The sequence below is a fragment of the Neomonachus schauinslandi genome, chromosome 2 (genome assembly GCF_002201575.2).
Source record: "Neomonachus schauinslandi chromosome 2, ASM220157v2, whole genome shotgun sequence".
Taxonomy (NCBI): Eukaryota; Metazoa; Chordata; class Mammalia; order Carnivora; family Phocidae; genus Neomonachus; species Neomonachus schauinslandi.
Window position 1 is genome coordinate 125,787,973 of NC_058404.1, and position 21,963 is coordinate 125,809,935.

Consider the following 21,963-nt stretch of genomic DNA (forward strand, 5'->3'; position numbering starts at 1 on the left):
TAAAACAAGTGCCTTGGATGCGTTACATGTTTTCTTCATGGTTGGCAGCACTGGCCATCAGAAAATTAAACCTCTCATAAATGGAAAAGCCAGGACTTCGCCCTGAAACATAAGCTCTCCAGCTGAAATGCAGTCTTCTTCCCCTGTAGAAATACTCAGATCCCAGTTTGTTGTAATACTTTTGTCTTCAAATGCCAGGCCAAGTTCGGTAACGCTATACTTACTGAAAACAGAGGGAAGATGGTCCCACGTTTACTGTTTTCTAATCTGCTTCTTATCAGAATGTCTAAGGATCTGGATTGTAACCATACACTTACATTAAAAAACAATCACCTTACCCCCAATATGTCAAAATGTTATCAGGAAGCCCTGCATCTGAGATCTGATGTCTAACCCACTGTGTAGAGCTTCTCTTTGTCCGCTAACCTATCTCTTTCAGTAATATGAAACCCTGTAGTTTATTGACATTTCCTCTCAGAAGGCATTTCCTTTAAATTCGAGATATGTTCTTCTCATACCAGCAGAGGGAGGCCTGATCCACTTCCTGAGCTTTGAGACTGCTCAATTAAGTCTCTCAGGGATTCTCCAGGAGGAATATATGTTTCATCCTGTTCTAACCCAATGCTGTACCGAGGTCTGGTTTCTTGTCTTTTATACCTAAAGATGAATAGAAGAAGATAATTCAAGATACTGAGTGGCAACAATAGGGGTAAAACACTGCAGATAAAACAGTGATCACAGCAGATTTCATTTTAGCACAAAAGAAGATAAATTTTTAGTATTTATTATCCTTAGTTATGATTTCTAAAATACAAATCATAAGTATTTTGCTAACCTATTTTTAAGTCAACTACATGTTTTTACTTGGTCTCAACCATCTATAATTCTTCTCCGTTCAATTGCCTATTTCCCAGCAGGGATTCCAATAAGATTTCCATATAACTTCAATATTCATTCCCTAAAATTTTTCCCCTTAAGGTCCCTAATTAAAGATGAAAATGTGGGATTTACAAAAGACATAACAGCTAATTCTCTCATCTCAGGTAATGTATAAAGCTATAATACAGATAAATGAAATAAATTTCAACTTAGGAACATTTTATCAATAATTATGCTTCCAATTAGAAATGAATTCACTTGAATCAACTCTTTCTTGCAGGACAGTATCATAAATGAATGCTACAAAAGGCAAATGATAAAAATTTAAAGGTCCTTGATATCTCACAAAGTAGAAAGTAAGTTCTTAGGTGAACAAAAATAATTTGTAACTGTCACAACTTCAACAGTCAAGCTTATTTTATTTGAATAACTAATCTATAAATTATGTTGAAGATTTTTCCATATTAAGAGGAAACTGTTAGCTTAGGAAATAAGGGATTACTAGAGTGATTCTGGGTTCAACATGGCCATTTTTCCACTCAGAATCAAACCTTAGTAACAACTAGTTCCTGAATTCCCTAATTACCCTAAACTCCCTAAGGGTGAAGTTTACCTGGGTGACTTTGATGTCTGAAGCAGAAATGAGATAGCTATCTATTAACAAGCTTCATTAAGACAAATATTTATCAATAGTCACTGATATTATCAGGGAAATCTAAGATTTGATTAAGTCAAAGAAAGCTGTGATGAAAAACATCAACAGGTAGAATAGTCATATGAGGCAGATATTTTAAACCCAAAATTCTACATCTACACGTTGGAAACTTACCTGAAGTAACAGAATAAAATAATAAGGACCAATAGCAAACTACAGACAGTTACAGATATAAGTAAGGCCTTGTGGTGTATAGGTCCGTCAACAAAATCTGAAATTAAAAAGAAAAGGAGCCATAATATGGAGGATATTTTCACTTAAAAATTAGGAAGCAACTCTTTCCCAAAAGTGTTGGCTAAGCCCCATATGCGAGATGTCCCAGGTCCTTTTAATCTGCCCACAGAGAAGAATATGGCATATTGCACGGTAAATATGTACACATACATTCAAAATTACAGAAGTTCAACTAGTGTGAATCATAATTCTCCTAGGCACTGTTTCAAGAGTGTGCATTTCTTCCCCTCTGTAAGGAACAGGCTTGACAAAGAATAAAAGTACAAAGTATGAACAAATGTAAATGGATCAAGGCCCCCAAAATTTAAGTAGGTGGTTCATCTTATTTCCGACCCAGTTGATGGGTTTACAGGTTTTTCTCATGTGGTTTCTGAAGTGTTCCATATCATGAGTTTGGATAAAAGCCTGATCTATAGTCTTTGTACATAAAACACACAGTCATCTTATGATGGATACAAAGGAACAGGATTCCTCAAATGTTGCCAAATATAGAATATATGGATGGTGCACCATTTCAAACAAAGATGCCTTTCAAAACCACATAGCTAACTTTTCCATAAACTGCATCATGTTTTAAAACAATGGGTATGTTCTACTCAAAGAATTGTTGTATGATCCTTTTTAAAATAAATTATTAAATATTATTCATGTTGTTTTAACTCCACTTCTTGACAAAGCAGATTTATTTACAGCATGACTTCTCAAACTTCATATAAATAAGAGTAACTTGGAGAGCTTTATACAAATGCATATTTGCTGAATTCAGCCTCAGAGATTTTTATTCCAAGTATTTTATTTTTTACAATCATCCCAGGTGATTTATATGCAAAGAGTCTCTGAAACATATTTTGAGAAAACTGACCTAAAACCAGGTGCACTTATGTAGTAACAGAATTAGCAGTGTTCTTTCTTATGGGCATCATAAACCCTCAAGAAAGTGATTACTGTTATTTAATTTTTAAAGGTATTACTGTAATTTATGACTTTGGTTACTATGAACAAGAAGTTTTCCAACTGTGCTGTATACTTTTAACTGCATGGCTACCTAAACATTTTGGCTGGGAACCTTATCCTACTCAGTGTAACATTTTTTTTTCACTCAAAAGTATTATATATCCCATGAATAAAAACTAAAAAGCACCAACTAATGAAATAAATAAAATCGCCACCATCTCGCTACTTAGGAAAATCACTACTAACATTTTAACATATGCCTTTGTAGTATCATTTCAATGAACAGAAAAAAAAAAGTTTATGAGCAAAATATCTCACAAGAAGGCCTTATATACACCCATGTCCATAGCAGCATTATTCACAATTTCACAATAGCTAAAACATGGAGAAAACCCAACTATCCACTGACAGGTGAATGGATAAGCGAAATGTGGTATATGTATATACATACCTGGAATATTATTCAACCTTAAAAAGGAAGAAAATTCTGACATATGCTACAACACGATGAATCTGAGCACATTATATCAGGTGAAATAAGCCAGTAATAAAAAGACAAATATTGTGTATGATTCCACTTCTATGAGATATTTAGAGTAGTCAAAATCAAAAGACAAAAAGTAGAATGGTGGTTGCCAGGAGCCGAGGGAAATTAATGTTTAATGGGTATAGTTACAGACTGCAAGATGAACAGACCTACGGAGATGGAGGAGGGTGATGGTTGTATCACTGGACTTTACACTGAAAAGTGGTTAAGATGGTAAATTTTATGGTATGTGTATTTTACCACAATAAAAAAAAAAAGTTGCTCTATAACTAGATTATTTTCATTGATAATATCGTGAATATTTTCCAAAACAATAAATTTTTTCCCTACAACGTGAGTTTTAAAGACCACATAGTATATACACAGACACGTCCTAATTAGAAAGTGAGTCTTCTGATAATGTATATTTAGAAGATTGTAAGGATTTTTCTGTGATACATCCTTGCCGAAATACATAAAATTCTGTGAACACTCTTAAACGTACATCACTGCACATGTCAGTGATTATTTCCTTAACCTAGATTCTTAGAAGTAGAACTATTAGTTCAAAGAATATATATTTTAAGGCTTTTCATACATTTTGTCAAAATATCCTTTTAAAAAGATTACAACAGGGGCACCCAGGTGGCTCAGTCGTTAAGCGTCTGCCTTCAGCTCAGGTCATGATCCCAGAGTCCTGGGATCGAGCCCCACATTGGGCTCCCCGCTCAGCCAAGAGCCTGCTTCTCCCTCTCCCACTCCCCTTGCTTGTGTTCCCTCTCTCACTGTGTCTCTCTCTGTCAAATAAATAAATAAAATCTTAAAAAAAAAAAAGATCACAACAGTTTCTATTTCACCATCAGTGTGAACATATGTTTTAATTATGTTGAAATAATTTCAGTCTTATAGAAAACCTGTAAGGATAAAGAGCTCTAATGTGCCCTTCCCAGAGATTTCCCATTTTTAAATGTTTACCATATTTGCTTTATAATTCTCTTGCTCTCTCGGTATGGATGTCTTTGTGTCTGTCCATATATATTTGTATTCATATTCATATTTATATTTATTTATATGTATGATTTGTAGATCATTTGAAGTTACAAATATAATGTCCCTACCCATAAACACTTCAGAATGCACTTCCTAAGAACAAGGACATTGTTTTTACAAAATGGTAATAAAACTATCAAAATGAGGAAATTAACATGAACATATAAATGGAAAATAAATCTTACTTTGAAATATTTGCATTTTTGTTATAAATTAAAATCCACAGATCTTCATACTAATTTCTTGTCCAAATCCTGTTATGATTAATGTGATGATTTACTCACATTTATACATTTTACATTAAAACGTATGTTTAACCATTATTTATGATCTACAGTACTTGCAAGATATTAATGGAAGTAATCTGCATCCGAAAAGACTAAATAAGAGACCATTAAAGAAAAGCAGTTTTATATAAACCACCTCAGAAACACTGCGAATGGTCCAGATAAAAAGGAGTTCAGGAACTTGACCCACGACAGGACAGGTCCAAAAAGCCCTCAGGCTTCAGTGCTCACAGAGATCATATAAAGTAGCACATGCGTGTCTGAAAAGTGTTACTTAGGAAATCTGGAAAATAATCTGCAGACTCTTAAAGAGGCCAAGATTTTTACATAATGAATTGTTTCGCAAAATTTCCCTCCATTAGGCTATAGGCAATAAAGCCCAGGTGAGCACAATCCCTCGGCCGGTGAGAGCCCAATTCACTGTGTCTATACACATGCAGGTGCACACATGCCATGGTGCATATACATGCAAACACCGTCCCTGGAAACTTCGCGTAAAACAGCTTTCCAATTTTAAGGATAACAAAGGCAAAAAGCCTGAGTCTGCAAAAAAAAATGCTGGATACTCAATTAAAATTACAAGAGCTAACTACTGAAGCACAACGGATGATCAGTATATGCATACAGAACACTTTTTCATTCAAGTGATTAATTGTATTAAACCTCTCAGGCTCACTGCCTCTTTCCATTAAGTGCAGAATACACTCTGAATTGTTAGAACACTGTATTTATTACCCATCTTATTCGATGTCTGATTTATGAGAGCAACGAGACTAAAAAGGATCTAAGGGATTCTTTCCTCAACCCTCAAGCTCTTTTTTCTTAAGGCTAGCATTACCTCCCATTTTCCTTTTCTTTGCCCCTAATCCCTGCAACCTCATCTACTGCCTCCTTGTCTTCTGTCATGAATAGGCGATCCTTATCAATAAACCCTTTGTTTCTGTTGGTCATGCTGGTCGTGTTTTAATCTGCCATTACCTGTGCTCGGAGCATTAACAATGTAAACATTCAAGTCACTGCCAGAGTCTCAGAAAGCGAACCCTTCCCGATTCCTATCAGGAAAAGAACAGCGCGCACAGTTCTGTCCTAGGGCAGCAGATTTTTACCTGCACTGTCGCTCGAGCTGCTCAAGGAAGTAGAACGGAGAACCCTCCGGGCAAGTCTGGGGCACTCTTAGAAGCAAGTAAGAATCACCGGTGGTTTCTTAACAAAATAGCATTCTGTCACTACTTGTCTCTTCTCTGATCAGTAAGCAGTTTCTAACTGTTTAAAATGGCAGGGCCTGTTTGGTTTTTTTGTTTTGTTTTGTTTTGTTTTTAGTAAGGCCATAAGATGGTTCCTAATTGCAATAAGAAATGGAAGAAAAAAATCGTGTAGCTAGAAAGAATCTTGGAAATAAGATTGCCCAAAGACATCTCTGCATGTGCTCTCAATATTATAATCATGGATAAATTAGAGATATCTTTCAACTAATAGAGCACAAAGCACCTGAAAAGCATATTTTTATCAGAGGATTTTAGTCAGCAAAGAATACTGTAAAAGTAACTTACTTCCATCTTATATTGGGTTCTCTCTTATAGTAACATCTAGAAGTAAATTGACTGTAACAACAAAGACATAATTTTCTAGTTATTTTCCTGCATAAAAATATTTAGGATTATATTTCTTGGTAACACAGTTGGTTAAGACAGATTTCGTTAATGGTAATTTTATTATTTACTTATTTTTATTTTTACATACAGTTGACATATTAGTTTCATTCAACAGTTCTAGACAATAAACTGTGCTCACCAGGAGAAGTGTAGTTACCATCCGCACCATACGATATTATTACAGTATTACTGACTAAATTTCCCATGCTATATTTTTCATAACCATGACTTATTTATTTTATAACTGGAAGTTTGTGCCTCTTAATCCCATTCAGCTATTTTGCACATCCTCCCAATCTCCTCCCCTTTGGCAACCATCAGTTTGTTCTCTGTATTTATGATTCTGAGGACAGAATTTTTATATCCAGATTATTTTGTTCAGTGAGAAGAAAAAGACTAATTATTTCTAAATTACTTTCATCTGTCTCAAATACAAAGTTACCTAGAAATAGTTAGGAGCTAAACATTCCAAGAGATGCTAGAGCTACTCTCTGGCAAGTAATTTAAGCTTAGACTCAGGCATTGGTTCATACTGCCAAGGGCATAATATATGTATCAGAAGGAAAATTCTGAAACTCATCTTCGTATTCTGGACACTATTATATATTCAATCTATCTGTGTTGTGGAGAACAAGGGAGAGGTTTCATTGGTTAAATAACTGTTCCCTACAGATTTTGATTTCTAATTGGTAATATCTAAGCTAAAGAATAACATTTTGAAGCAAATCTGTAAATCCTCTGAATATATTTTTTAACGGAGTAGGAAAATAAGATAAATTTTAACTTTGCAAGTTCTGTACTATAATTTGACTTAAACTACACTGAGATTACCATATTTCAAAACAGAATGTTATTTCTTTTTTTTTTAAATTTTTTTAAAGGATTTTCTTTTTTTTTTAATTTTATTTATTTATTTGAGAGAGAGAGAATGAGAGACAGACAGCATGAGAGGGAGGAGGGTCAGAGGGAGAAGCAGACTCCCTGCCGAGCAGGGAGCCCGATGCGGGACTCGATCCCGGGACTCCAGGATCATGACCTGAGCCGAAGGCAGCCGCCCAACCAACTGAGCCACCCAGGCGCCCCACAGCTTCTCAGTTTTTTTTTTTTTTAAGATTTTATTTATTTACTTATTTGAGAGAGACAGAATGAGAGAGAGAGAGCACATGAGAGGGGGGAGGGTCAGAGGGAGAAGCAGACCCCCTGCCGAGCAGGGAGCCCGATGCGGGACTCGATCCAGGGACTCCAGGATCATGACCTGAGCCGAAGGCAGTCGCTTAACCAACTGAGCCACCCAGGCGCCCCCAGAATGTTATTTCTGATACATTTTCTACGAAGTACACATTTGACATATATGAGGAAATACTATATTTTAACACATAAATATATCTATTTCAAAAAATCATATAAACTTTCTCTGATTTTATAAAAGCCAAATTAGAGGATCCCATTTAATAAAGCAACAGCTTCTGTTCATTTCAACGCCATTCACTTCTTTAAGTGCTCATTTAAAAAATTAAACAAAAATAAGTCATGGCGGGGGAGATCTCATCAATTTCTCCTGCTTACACACAACTTCAAGAGAGCGTTTGACTCACAGTATCTTGGTCAAACCATCTGATGCTGAAGGTCCAGACATACATCATTCCTCCCAGCATTCTGGTGCCCTGAGCACTCTGCAGGCAAGGAGCCAGACGCCAGGGCACCACCACTTCTCCCTATAAGCCTCTCCATCAAAACAGACATCTCGGGCGCCTGGGTGGCTCAGACGGTTAAGCGTCTGCCTTCGGCTCAGGTCATGATCCCGGGGTCCTGGGATCGAGTCCCGCATCGGGCTCCCTGCTCCTTGGGAGCCTGCTTCTCCCTCTGCTGCTCTCTCTCTCTCTCTCTCTGTCTCTCATGAATAAATTAAAAAAAACAAAAACAGACATCTCTTCCGACTCTTAGCACCAGCTGCAATGTTACTGAGGCTTCCCAGATCATATTTTACTGTTTATGTGAAGGTGCTGCATTTGATCCAGTAACTTTCCATATTTCCTCCTTCGAGAGAAAAAATGTTATCCTAGGATGTTCTGCTTTTCTGGTGCTGAAGGGGATAAGCAAAAGCAAAAGGAAGACCAGTATTCATCAAAGAATTTAAATGGTATTCTGGCTGCCCTTCATCTTTTTTTCAAAACAGAAGATGACAAATAAAATTTCAAGGCATAAATAAACGATGATAAATACTTGTTGCATGGGATTGTATATCTCTAATTTCCTGCTAAATGTACCTAAGTTTAAAAAAAAAAGTCAGAAAATTCCGAATTAGTAGAAAAGATTTTCTTGTTTGTTTTTAATAAGGACAAATTATTTGCAGGTTTTTACCCATATACTTAGTACTTCTCTGAGCTCTAGCAATGAAACCTCACCTAAGCTATTATGGAGCATCTAGTAATACAGATGTTTTGCGATATGGTTATTCATTTACCTTTTTTTGGAAGAGCAATTATATAAGGAACAAGAACAACAACAACCAAAATGGTGAGCTGGATATTTCAGCCTGCTAGTCGTCTGAAAACATACTCTCTGCTTTCTAGTCATCTGACATACAGATTTATAATGGATCTGCTATAATAATACATAATCTACTAGGCAATGCGGAGTACAGGGGTTCTCAAAGTGTGGTTTCTGAACCAACAGCATCAGCAACACCTGGGAACACTTGAGAAATGCAAATGACTGGGGCCCGCTCAGATATACTGAATCAAACTCTGGGTGGAGCCAGTAATCTGTGTTTTAACAAGCCCTCCTGGTGAATTCTGTTGCACCTAAAGTTTGAGAACCACTGGCTACTACAGAAGTGGGACGTAGTAAATGTTAATTTAGAAGGAAGGGAGGGGGCAGAGTGAGCCAGCGCGTACCAGCACACAGGAGTGAGGGAGCAACCCTCCAATATCATAAGAGAGAAAATGCTAATTTAATAAATAAAGCAAAGCAAATATAATAAACAGAAGGCTTTAAGGTAATGTTGCTTATCGATTAACTAAGTGCCATGGCTAACCGTTATTTTACTGAGAGTTTCCTAACTCTTACATAAGGAAAACCATTTTTTTTTTTTTTTGGCGGGGGGGATGTCATTCAGAGCTCTCTGTGGAAGATGCCATGAGATGACAATATTGGCCCATTTCTATCTCTACTACTTTAGCTAGGTAACCTTCACACAGTACTTAACCTCACTGTTCCTCAGCCTGCCTGTCTGTGAAATGGAGATAATAACCACAATGCCTTCCTCATCAGGTGATGAGGATTGAGTAAGTTAGTATACGTAAAGTACTTAGAAAAGAGCCACAGTAAGTAAGCACCCCATTCTCATTAGCAAATATCACAATTATGAGGATGATTTCCACGGCCCCCAGGCCAGAAAATCAGCCTGGGCTCTGAGCTTTAGAGGGTTCCCCTCTGGCTCCCTCCAACCATGCCCCTTCCCATTAAGCAGTGGGTCTGCAGCACCCAGGGGATGTGTCCACCCAGAACTTCTCCCATCCCACTCTCCTCTTAAGCCACTGGCCATGGCCGGTGCATATGGTGGAGGTTAAAGGAAAAAAAAAATTTTAAAAAGCAGTTTTGTGGTAGACCTGTGTTAAAAAAATGCCCGCATTCTCAGACTGCAGCCTACAGTGACTTTTACTGGACCCCAAAATGACTGCGCCAGAAGGGTGAGGTGGAATCTGCAGAGAACTCACCTAGGCACCGAAGTTCAAAGCAGTAAACCTTAATGCCACTAAATTCCACCCAAGCCTACTACCTTGTATAATTTTCAGTATTTTGCACCAACCATTCCTACGTCCTCCTTCCCATACTTCTCTAAAACAAGGATTATGCTGCTGTCTTTTTAGTCAAAGCCTTTTCACTCCATTCCCTAGAGACTTATTCTACTATATTTCAAAGTCCCTACATTCTCAACCTCCTCAGAGAACATTCCCTCAGCTGTCTAGTACTAACTAGAATATGGCTCCATCTACAGGACAATATGTGCACTACAGCCCTTTCAGCAATAGGAAGAGTCCGCATTTTCCTAAATCCTATACAACTTCTAGGACACAGCACTTTCACTTGCATGTAAGCAACCTTTTCTCCTTGAGGGAAGAGTTCCTAAAATCTAGCACTTCTACCTTCACGTCCAATCATTTCTCACCCTCCTCCCTCCCCCATCCCCAATACATAAGCCCCTATATCAGTGCTCTTCAAAATAGTGTCTATAAACAGCCAACTTTCTGCAACTGGTTCACAAGGAAATGCTTACAAAACCTGAAAGTAAACATTTAGAAGTTTACAGCAATTTGACATTAGCAGACTTCTCTTTGAACAAAGTGTTATCAGACTCACATGGTGAGGCCCAAGTGTGCTAGCTATACCCACATAAAGGTCATTTTTCTACAGGAAGTATTACCCAAACTGTAATGTGCCTACAAATCACTTGAGGAATACTGTTAAAAAATAAGTTTAGTAGTCTGGGGCGGGGCCAGAGATTCCACACTTATTTAATTTTTAGTTATTTATTATTTATTTGAGAGAGCGCAAGTGAGCTGGGGGGAGCAGGAGAGGGACGGGGAGAATCTTAGGCAGGCTCCACTCCCAGCATGGAGCTCCACGCCGCACTCTATCTCAAACCCTGAGATCGTGACCTGAGCCAAAATCAAGTGTCACCTTAACTGAGCCATTCAGGCGCCCTGAGATTCCACATTTCTAATGAGTTCCAAGTGATACTAATGAGCAGATCTACGGACCTACTTTAAATAATGAGGCTTTTAGACAACTTAATTGAGATTTTCTCCAACCAGCCATGCTGTTTGCTATGCCTGTATGTTGCAAATGCTTCTCAAGTCCTGCAAACCAAATCTCTGCATTTACTACTGCCTCTGTTAAGAGTCACTGCTACCAAGAGGCTGTGCAACTTTGGGAAAATTAGGTAACCTTTCTGTGCCGCAATTTCCTCACCTTTAAACAAGGAATAATTCTAAGTACCTCTTAGGATTGTGGTGGGACTCAAATGAGTTAATTAATGTGATACTGAACATAATACTTGGCTTATGTTACCCATTATAATTTTTAAAAATTTTTATTCCTGTCTTAGCCACTTAGGGAATTCCTGTTCATCCTTCAAGTCTTGTTCAAGTGTCACTTCTATGAAGCTCTTTTGACATCCTCCCACTTCAGGCAGAGTAAACCGCTGACCCATTTATGTCCTTACTACACTTATAATTTAACTCTACTAAGATATTCCTGACCAAATATAATTTAAATATTTACATATTTCTCACATCCCAGTGGGCATGTCTTGAGAGCAGGAATTTTCTTCATCCATTTCTGTATCCCTAATGCCTACCATGCTGACTGAAAATAAAAAAGCTGTCTGTGAATGTTTTATGTGAATTATTATGAATCAATCCTTTAAAGCTTTCTGGGCTTCAGCAGAAACAAGTGTTATAAAATGTTATCATCAAAACCATGAAATGTCATATTTTGTTAGGAAGATTTTCTCAAGAAATAAAATCAATCATGAGAAATCATTTTAAACCACTTACATAAGACTTAAGCTTTAGGACTCTGTGACAATTCCAGTCATTTATCTTATGGTGAGAGCAAGGAAAAGAAAGGAAACATGGGAGCAGTTTTTAACAAAAAGTCTTTCAGGTTGCAGTATTTGTCTTTTTTTCCATGAGCAACACTTAAATGTATAAGTTTTGAAATTAAATTCTCTAGACATCTTTCCCATTCTATCAATACACTGACATATGATTTGACTAAAATGTAGTTGCTCCAACACAGACAAAAAGAAATACATCCGGCAAATAATCCAATTCAGTCCTTTATTTTTTTAATGCATGTTAGCCTAACTGGCAGTTTTTGAGAGAAGTGCAACTTCTGAGTAACACTTAGAGGTAAGCATAAAACACTGTCTCCCTCCTCTATGCTCCTGAAACATACTACAAGCTCCAGGACCTCCAGGTTTTACAGGGAAGTGGGGAGAAGTTTAAGAAAAGATTCTCCAGCATGAAGCCACATATGACTACTTTTCCAAGAACGACTTGAATGATGGCATCTGGCTTCGGTCCCCTGCCCCAGCAGTGGAAAATGATACAGGTACATCATTTAGGAAAGAAAGAGCAATTCTGGTTTTTATTTTCTTTGTGCCCAAAGCTCTTCCAGCCCCAAAGCTTCCCCCTCCTTACCTCTATTTTTCAGTGGAGGCAATGTAGGGTGTAGATCTTTATTACATTCATTCCGTTCTGTGCAGCACTCAATTGATCTTCTTTGATGAGGAATGGGGGTGTCCTAAAGTTGAACCCAAAAGCTATTAGTGGGTTCCCCTAAATTTCAAAGTCACATAATCTAAAACTTTTTAAAGAACACTATTTAGAGAGCTCACTTAAAATTCTGATAATTTTTTCTCAAACATCCTGAAAATGTTATTTTCTTTTTTTTTTAAATATTTTATTAATTTATTTGACAGAGAGAGACACAGCGAGAGAGGGAATACAAGCAGGAGGAGTGGGAGAGGGAGAAGCAGGCTTCCCGCGGAGCAGGGAGCCCGATGCGGGGCTCGATCCCAGGACCCTGGGATCACGACCTGAGCCGAAGGCAGACGCTTAACGACTGAGCCACCCAGGCGCCCCAAAATGTTATTTTCTATTAGAAAATTTCTCTTAAATTCCCATGTATTATCTTACCACAGCTTCTGCATTTCAACAAGACTACTATTACATTTGTAATAACCAGGGCACATAGTTATACACTGAGGAAGAAGGCTTGGATTAATGCAATTAACTAAACTGGAATCTGAGCAAGATGACGCAATGAGTCACTAAGCAAGAAATTAACATTTGATTTTGAAATGAAGGCAGAATTGGCCCAATGAGAGAATCTTCAAATTATTTTCCAACTTACTAAAAAAAGCAGGCTAGTCAAGAAAAGCAATTGTTTTATCTAACTTGAAACCTGTTTGAAAGCTAGCAATGAAAGGTTACAAAGTAGAATCAACTCATCTTCCTTACCCGACACTGAAAATCTGAGCCTTCTAGTCCTAAACATCCAGAAGTGACCACAGGCATCCCAGAATCATCTTCTTCTATCATTGTGAAACAATATCCATCTGTGCTAAAGACCAAACAGGCAAGGTAAGTGTGTGTGTGTGTGTGTGTACGGGGAAAGGAACATGTTTATCATTTGTTTTATTACACATAAGGACAAAGCCGATGATCATTACAGGTTACAATCTGTTAAGAGAATTCCAAAATTTCCTTTTATGAAATTTGATTTAATAACCATAAAACATTTGGTAATATTTTCTCTGTCTAGAAACTTGTGAGAAAGAAGGAGCCAAACTTACCATGTAACATACGCCATTAATAATCACATATACCAATTACTAAACACCTGCTTTGGCCCTCCATAGGCATCACCTCCACAAATCCAGAAAAATGACCCTGTGAGGAAGGCAGTATTGTTCTCACCTTCAAATGAGGCTCAGAGAGCTTGAGCAATTTTTCAAGGGCCTTACAGCAAATAAGAGGCCCAGGAGGAGTTTGCCCCCATGCAGGTGAACATTTATGCTGGTTCTATTTGCTCCAAATGAAATAAACTTATCTCTTACTAAGGCACCAAAAGAAAGACAGGTAGGAGCTGGGATCAGCACAGCATCACCAACCTAATATTCTGCCATTTGGTCCCTCTACTTTGGGGCTGATCTGTCATATGGAAACATCAAGCTTTGTTGTAAGCACCGGGGGGGGGGGGGCGGAGGTGAGGATGAAGAACAGAAAGAAGGGGTCTTAACAAGACCACGGAAAGCAAAGAAACAAAATTCTAAATTTCTGTACGGCTTTCTAGATTTAAACAAAAAAAATTACTTATTCTATCTCATTTAATCCTCTCAACAACAATGGAAAGAAAGTGGTATTATTTCTATTTTACAGATGAGGAAATTAAAGTTAGGGAGTCTAATAAATGTATACAAGGTCACAGAACAAACGGTAACAGAATGAGACCTTGAGTCAATGACCTCTTGCTTCCTTCATCCCCACATTTTGCACTCTCCTCTCCTGGGGCCAAATCTGGAAAACAAGAACTCTGACATACAGAACTATTTATAAACAGACTTTACTGTCTTCACAAGTTAGGGTGATGAATGCCAGCAGACTCCTGATGTTAGTCACCAACCACCACTGCGTGTGCTAAGAAATAAAATACTAAATTATATCTCCATCTTTTTCTCATACATATGCTTGCTCAGCATCCAAGACAGATACGGCAACGTCGCCCTGGAAGGTCAAGGGAGGAAAGCTCTGAGCACGGCCGGCATTAGCCGTGATTTGTGGGCTTGTCTATTCGGTATCAGTGGTAGCAGTATTCTGCCATACATTAGCCCTCCAGTTAGCATCAACACCCTTAGAATTGTTTACTCAGTTTGTAACCCTCAAGTGATCCAGAATGCCTCAGTTTATAAGAACTAGACCGGCAAAGTTCAAATATACTAACGAATGACTAAGAAGGGCCAATGATAAATCTCTTTGTTAGACTAAGGTCAAATGCATGAATATTGTCATGGAAGAAAGACTGCCTCTGAACAGCCCTTGCTCTGAATTCTTTGGGGGCTTTTTAGCCAATTTACTGAAATTGCTATGAAAATCTAAAGCATGTAAACACTGAAGGCAATAAATAAAAGAGCTGTCCCTTAGAAATTTAAACAATAAGGGCAAATAATACCCATGTGATTTTTTTTTATTCCTTTCCTTCCCATTTAGACCATATGTGCAACTTCTATTTCTCATCAAAAATAAAATTCAGGAATTATCAGAAATAAAGTCACCTCAATTTTCTGACATTAGGACTTCACAGCTAGAAAAAGTGATACAATATGTTAAATCTAAAAAGATTAATTTCTCCTTATTTATGAGTTTCCCTTACTGAAAATCTGAATATATGGAAAGACACTCATAAAGATCAAAAAAGAGAATTAAAAAAGTTGGTTAAGGTGTTAGCAAGTTACTCTGACAATGTCCTGGGAAACATAAAGAAATCAGGGAGAGTAAATTCAAGCCTTAAAAATACACTCCCTTGTGGAGCTAAAAATACAAAGAGGGTGTGGAGGAGGAGAGAAGTCCTGGAGAAAAGTCAGTGTCCCCTAAGTCATCAACTGGGACAGACACCAAATATGGAGCTGGAGGATAAGCCGAAAGGTTAGAGAACCATTTCAAGTGCATACTATCTGCAGCAAAGCAAAAATACTATTTTTTAAGACTTTATTTGTTCATGAGAGAGAAAGAGAGTGCAAGAGGGAGTAGTGAGAGGCAGAAGCAGGCTCCCCCGCTGAGCAGGGAACCCAATGGGGGGCTTGATCTCAGGGCCCCGGGATCATGACCTGAGCTGAAGGCAGACGCTTAACCGACTGAGCCACCCAGGTGCAAAACAAAGCAATGCAAAAATAATTTATAAGCTTCTCATTGAAATTACTAGCTAGCAAGGGACACGAACTGCAAAGGAGCAGTGCAATTATAGAAGCTTAAGAATCACTTGAGAACTTTCAATTCTTGAGCAAACACAAATGTAAACCAAGCTGTGCTCCTGAGTCAGAGCTGTTCAACTCCCTCCACTGAGAGACGGCTGCTGACTGTCACAAAACGCAATCAAGTCTTGGCACTGGCTTATTTGAATATTCTGCTGCCTGGCTGCCATGTTTAAGCTTAGTTTTTAAAAGTTTTATATTGATTATTATTACCCCAGTATTCCCACGGTGTTGAAAGTGGTAACAAGAAGAAATGAAGCCTCATGAAGAAAACACAAGTAGAAATCATTTTTAAAAAAACTGAAAGCAGTGAGATGTATATACAGGGATGCCATCTGGTTACAGTAGTGATAATGAATTTTTAAAAAAAAGGAAATTGATGTAACATTTCGAAAATGCTGTCCCTGTATTACAGGTAAAGACAAATCATGAACAAAATAGAACAGCTGCATACCAAGGGGATCAGTCATCATCACTGACTGCCTCTCAACATTATGTTAATTTATGAAAAAGCAAAGCATTTGAGAATTTATAGGTCATGTGAAGTCAAAGCACTGATGATGAACTTTTGTTAAAACCATCGGATGGTGCCACAGGTTTCTGGCTCCTTGAATCTGCCCAAAACTCCAAAAGCAAAGAAGTGTCTAGAACATCTAGAGAGATCATTCGGGAATTAACTTCCTCAAGAGATTTTCAGTAAGAAGCAAGTAAGCGAGTAAGAAATGGATATACGAGGCCCAAAGTTTTGGACGGATGTGCATCCAGAGCCTGCACTCCTCTCATTTGTAGTCGAATTGGGTTTATAAACTGCCTCTTGGACTCCAATTCCTTCATGAGTTCTTGTAGAATAGTCAGAAACCAATTCCATAAATGTCTAAAGTTGCACTGCCAGCATCTTTATCTAAGGTGCTCTCTTTATTGTTTTGTTTTAGTGAATCAAGTGTTTGTAAGGTTTACTCAGGATGTGGTCCCTTTACCTCTATTCTTCCACTAAGATGTTATGTTTCCCTGTTGCAGATGCTAGGGTTTTTCAAATACATGACCACCACGGTTGAGGAGGGACTATTGTAGAAGTTTTTTCTAACTAGTTTAGATCTTGATAAAGATTAATGTAACTATAAAATAATTTTTAGGCATTGGTTAAGAGTTGTTTATCTGTTCTGCTCAATCAGGGTGACAGGAAGTCTTAAAGCATTATTAAAATATTTTTTAAATTATCAAATAAATTAATTACTGAGTAGTTTAAAATTTGCTCTTGACAAAAATTAATTATATATATGGATACCTGCTGAAATGGATCTCTCTGCCCATAAGGATTATAGCTCTCTTGACTGATCAATATTTATTCCAGTTTTATTTCAGTATGCGAGAAATACTAGAATTCCTAAATTTCTTTCAAATTTCTTTTAGGTTTCAGCCAGAATTGATTGGAAAGACTGTTTGATTTTAAGTAGATTTTAAAATCAGTCCTTGAGAACCTTTTGTCTTCTAAAATACCTATTTCACATTCAAGGGAATAAAGAAAGTTTTTGAAGTTTTCTGTCACAGATAAACTCAAAAATCCATACAAACTTTAGAGCCGTTATTTAAATCATGTAAATTTTAACTAACTAAAACAGTAAAAGCTGCTTAGATCTTTGTTAACAGTAGTTCATTTGACAAACATTTATTGAGCACATGATTCCGGCAGAGTTAGATGCCCAGACACAAGCTGAGGAAGATGCAGCCTTAGCTCTGAGTGAGCTCATAGTCTATGAATGCCACAGTCCTAGGAGAAACCAAGTCATTCAACTTCTAGCAGTAAGGATAGAAATCATAAGCTAGTCAAGGTGTTTTCTACAGACTTGGGAAAAAAGCAAAGAATAATATTGAAAGTGGTAGTTATCAAAGTAATAGAATCCTAAAGTGTATATGTTTTTTTCCTTATCATCTTAGATGGGTAGATTCCCATAGTAGTGAGGGAAAGAGGGTAAAACATATATGGCTACTACTGCGCCCCATCTCTGGTTTTTCCTCTGAGACGTCATATCTCTACAGGAAGGTGAAGTTAAATTACTGATAAAGTTCCAACGTGAGAGATGCCTTTTACTTTATCTTCAAGAATGTGTAACTATCTTACGCTCTTCTCTAGCAGCCATTCCAAGTGATTTGGCATTTTGTTCATTTTTTTCTATGAGCTACAAGATCTTTTGACTTTGTCTCCATTTTTATATGAATTGAGCATTTGTATATTCTCATCTCACCACCCTGTGCAGATGCTCTCTGTCTCTCACTTAGATTGCTCCAAGAGCCTTCTAGCAGCCCTCCCTGTCCCCTCTCACTGGACTTGGAATGACTGTGTACAGCACTTCCTGAGAAACCTCACATCTTCCTTCTCTGCTCGAAAATCTTCAATGGTTCTTTAAAAGATCATAAAGCTCAATATTCAGATGGTCTGAGCAACAATGGAATAAAATGGATGCAATGGAAGATGTATAAACAGAGGAGAACAATGTGCATTTTAAACATTCTGAGATCTTAGGTCAGGAGCACCTGTCTGAAAACTCACATCATCACATTCAGCAAGAGGTTTAAAAGTCTTGGGTTAATGCAAACACTATAAAAAGGCTCACGGCCCCTAAGCTTTCCCTTTTTTGCCCCTGTGACTCTTCAAGGTACAGTCGGGAAACTTATCTAATTCTTCATTTAGACAGCCTGGTGTCATATGCACATCCTTCGTGCAAACATCCGATGTGATTTATTACACCTGTAAGCCCGGAAAACTGTCCAGGCAGAATTCTTGGTCAAACCCAGTAAGATAAACGGTAATGTATTTAAAATCATCTCTGAAAAAGAGTAAAAAATAATTTTTAGAAATGGATAGACTTGTGCGAGGGTCTGGGCGAACTTGAGAGAGGTGGTGAGTAGTAACAAAAAATGACTATCACAGGGCAAGTCAAGTAAAACAGGGAAGGATATATAAAGCAGGACCAGATTATACAGAGACAAAAAAATAGACAAACAAGGCTTGAAAATAAGACAAAACACTGGCATGGTGAAAGTCATGTAAAGAGTTATTGCAGGAGACTTTGAAGCATTCAAGGTGTGTAGTGATAGTCTCAGGTCCAAGGAATAAATCTAGAAAAGGAATGGGAAGGATTCACAAATGTAACAGCTGGAAAGATATTTAGAAGATAGATATTATCTTGAGAGAGAGAAAATAATGGCTTCACCCCTTATTTTGAGTTATGAATATTAAAAAAGATTCTAATACTTTCTTCAGCATCCTTGCACTGCATCCTCTAACATGTATGCCATGAGGCAATGGAAACAGCATGGGTTTGGGAAGCAGACACACCTGCCCCGGATAGGAATCAAGGCCAAGAATGAGTCTGGCCCTGGTGTTGGCTGGCTGGTAACGTGAGTGATGCTACTTATGAAGAGTTTAAAAACCCTCTAAACTTTACACATATTTTCTGAATTATCAGGTGGGATTCCAGAATCTCTTTTAAGTAGGATATAGTCCTGATTCAGGCCACTTTTTTAGAGTATTCTGTCCAGGAATATGGGAGTGGTAATGTACCTGAGACCTACCTAGGATACCCAGATTGGCTAAGAACTGCCTACTACAAGGTCTCAGGCCACACAGCTTGAACAAGCCCTCATCTAAGCTTCAACAAAGCATGCCCAGGGCTTTAGAACTGGTTTACCTAGGAGTGCAAGACTGAATGCAATATTACCCCAAGTGTGTTCCCTTGCAGGTCAGCAAACTGCTTGTTACTGGTCTGTGAGGAGTTAATACAGAAATGGAAACTTGCCTAGCAATAAATTTAGCTCTAATGAATCTCAATAATAGAAAAATATAAAAATTTGAACATATAATTTATAAGTTTTTAAAATTTATTTTCTAGTAATTCATTTTTATTGTACTTTATAAAAGTATCAGTGCAACTGATGGGGTGGGGGAGTATCTTTCACCAGAAATAGCATGAGAAGTACTGATTGTTGGAAGTCAAAACAGTAGATCGTGGGCTTACAAGAATGGAGGCCTGAATTTATTCTAAGGTCTTGGGGCCCAGGAACAAAAGCAGCCCCTGTGATTCACACGACTGATCTCAGCTCACAGGAAACTCAAATGGAGTTAACATCTTGTTAGCAAAAACGATGTGCATTTTACCCAAGAGTGAATATTCACTCCTTTGATATCTAGGTTCAGGGGATGGCTGACAGTCAAGAATTCAGGACTTTGGAATACATAGTTCTAAACTGCACTTACCAAGGTCAATAAATCTGACCGCCAGGTTTTGGTTCTTATCCGACTTGACCTCTAACAGCTTCTAACACAGCTGACCTTACTTCCTCCCTCTGTAAACCTGGCTTCAATGATTACCATACTCACTGCTTTTTGTTCATTCTGAATCTTCTGAGAAGAGCCTCTTTGACCCAGGCATTAAATGTATCAAGGCTCAGTCCTACTCTGGTCTACCAGATTGTTCTATTACTGTACTCAATTTTTCATGCCCCGCCCTAGCCATGGCTTCTCTCCAAAGCTGAGCTTGACCATATCACTTGATTTGGTAAGTGGAATGTTAGAGGACATGCCACAAGTACAAGAGGTTGCTCCCTCCCAGTCAAGTGAGAAAGAACATGCCCTGGTTATCTTCTGGTTCAAGAAGGATGAACAAACATGTGGAGCAGGCTGATGCCAAGCCCACCCAATCCAGCAGGACCGAGCACAGCTGCAGCCGATATGTAGACCCAGGAGTGAAAAAATAAATGTCTTTAGTTGTAAGTCATTTGTTTCACAGCAAAAACTGACTCATGTTCTACTCACTCTAGACTCTCCCCGCAAACCCTTCATCTCAGCTCCAGATCCACATCCCATGGCCAACTCTTTGGTATCTCCACTTGCAGGTGTCAAAAACCTTAGGCTCAGCATGTCCAGATTGGAACTTAAATATTCCCCTCTGTCCTCTTTCATTAAAAGCCTACACTGCACATCTAAACGTACCTCCAACAACCTGTGAAGCCCCTCTGGGCCCCTCGCACATCCAGTTCATCAACATAAAACTTTCCTTCTAAATAGCTCCCCAACACATGCACCTCCCTCTTGTGCCAGCAACACCCGAGTCCACGATCATGGCCTTCCGAAATCCACAGTAATACTACTGCTACTCCTGCTTAAACAAAGCCCCCTCCATGGCCTCCTAATGCTTCCAGGAATAAGACGAACATTCTTTTTAAAGATTATTTATTTATTTATTTATTTGAGAGAGAGAGAATGAGAGCAAGCACATGAGAGGGGGGAGGGTCAGAGGGAGAAGCAGACTCCCCGCCGAGCAGGGAGCCCAATGCGGGACTCGATCCAGGGACTCCAGGATCATGACCTGAGCCGAAGGCAGTCGCTCAACCGACTGAGCCACCCAGGCGCCCAAGACGAACATTCTTAATAGAGCCGACCAGGCCATGGGTAACCCTTCCTGGCTCCAGGCTCAACTGCAGCCACACCTCCTCCTGCTCGCTGCATGTTAGGAAAACCAGCCTTCTTTGAACATGCCAACCTTCTCCTTCCCACACAGAGCATCTGCACTGCAGTGAGCCCTGTCTGATCACTTTCCTCTGAGTTAACGTAGGACACTCTAATGGCCTACAGGGAGAAGAGGACAAAATATTTAAAGTTGGGATAATTTCGGAAGGCCTACACATATGACCACCGGAAATAGCTCAAATGACACACCTAGATTTATTCTTAATTACTACACACTCAGGAAAAACAGTAAAATATCTCCCTAATGTTTTCTCCTGATAATTTTTTCTTCAGAAAACTTTGACATTTTCCTGATACTTTTGCCATTTACTACAAACAGGTAGTGTTTCCCAGGAAATACGTCTGAGCTCTGGAATCATTTTACCATGGCCCAAGTCTCAGCGATCCCAACTTTGTTCTATCATATAAAAGCCGAGTTACTAGACTTCTCCGGGCCGTGAATTCCTTACATCTAATGAATGGTAAGAAATAAGCATGCCCTACCATGCTGAGTCGTTTTGCTGATTAAAGGAGATATGTATTTATGAATATACCTAACGTTCTTCCCGGTCATTCAGTTAATATATGTTTCTTGAGCTATCTATCTCAGGATATGCTT

The 21,963-nt window shown here is 38.4% G+C and overlaps 1 protein-coding gene across 1 annotated transcript in view; it reads right to left on the minus strand.

Annotated features, from left to right (window-relative positions):
* BMPR1B (bone morphogenetic protein receptor type 1B) overlaps positions 1–21,963 on the minus strand; it is a 101,625-nt gene that overhangs the window by 22,419 nt on the left and 57,243 nt on the right. The window contains exons 3-6 of the mRNA XM_021680395.1: positions 13,329–13,431; positions 12,507–12,609; positions 1,709–1,805; positions 519–657 (exon numbers count right to left, since the gene is read on the minus strand). Of these exons, the coding sequence (XP_021536070.1) occupies positions 519–657; positions 1,709–1,805; positions 12,507–12,609; positions 13,329–13,431 (442 nt within the window). The remainder of the gene's footprint in view (positions 1–518; positions 658–1,708; positions 1,806–12,506; positions 12,610–13,328; positions 13,432–21,963) is intronic.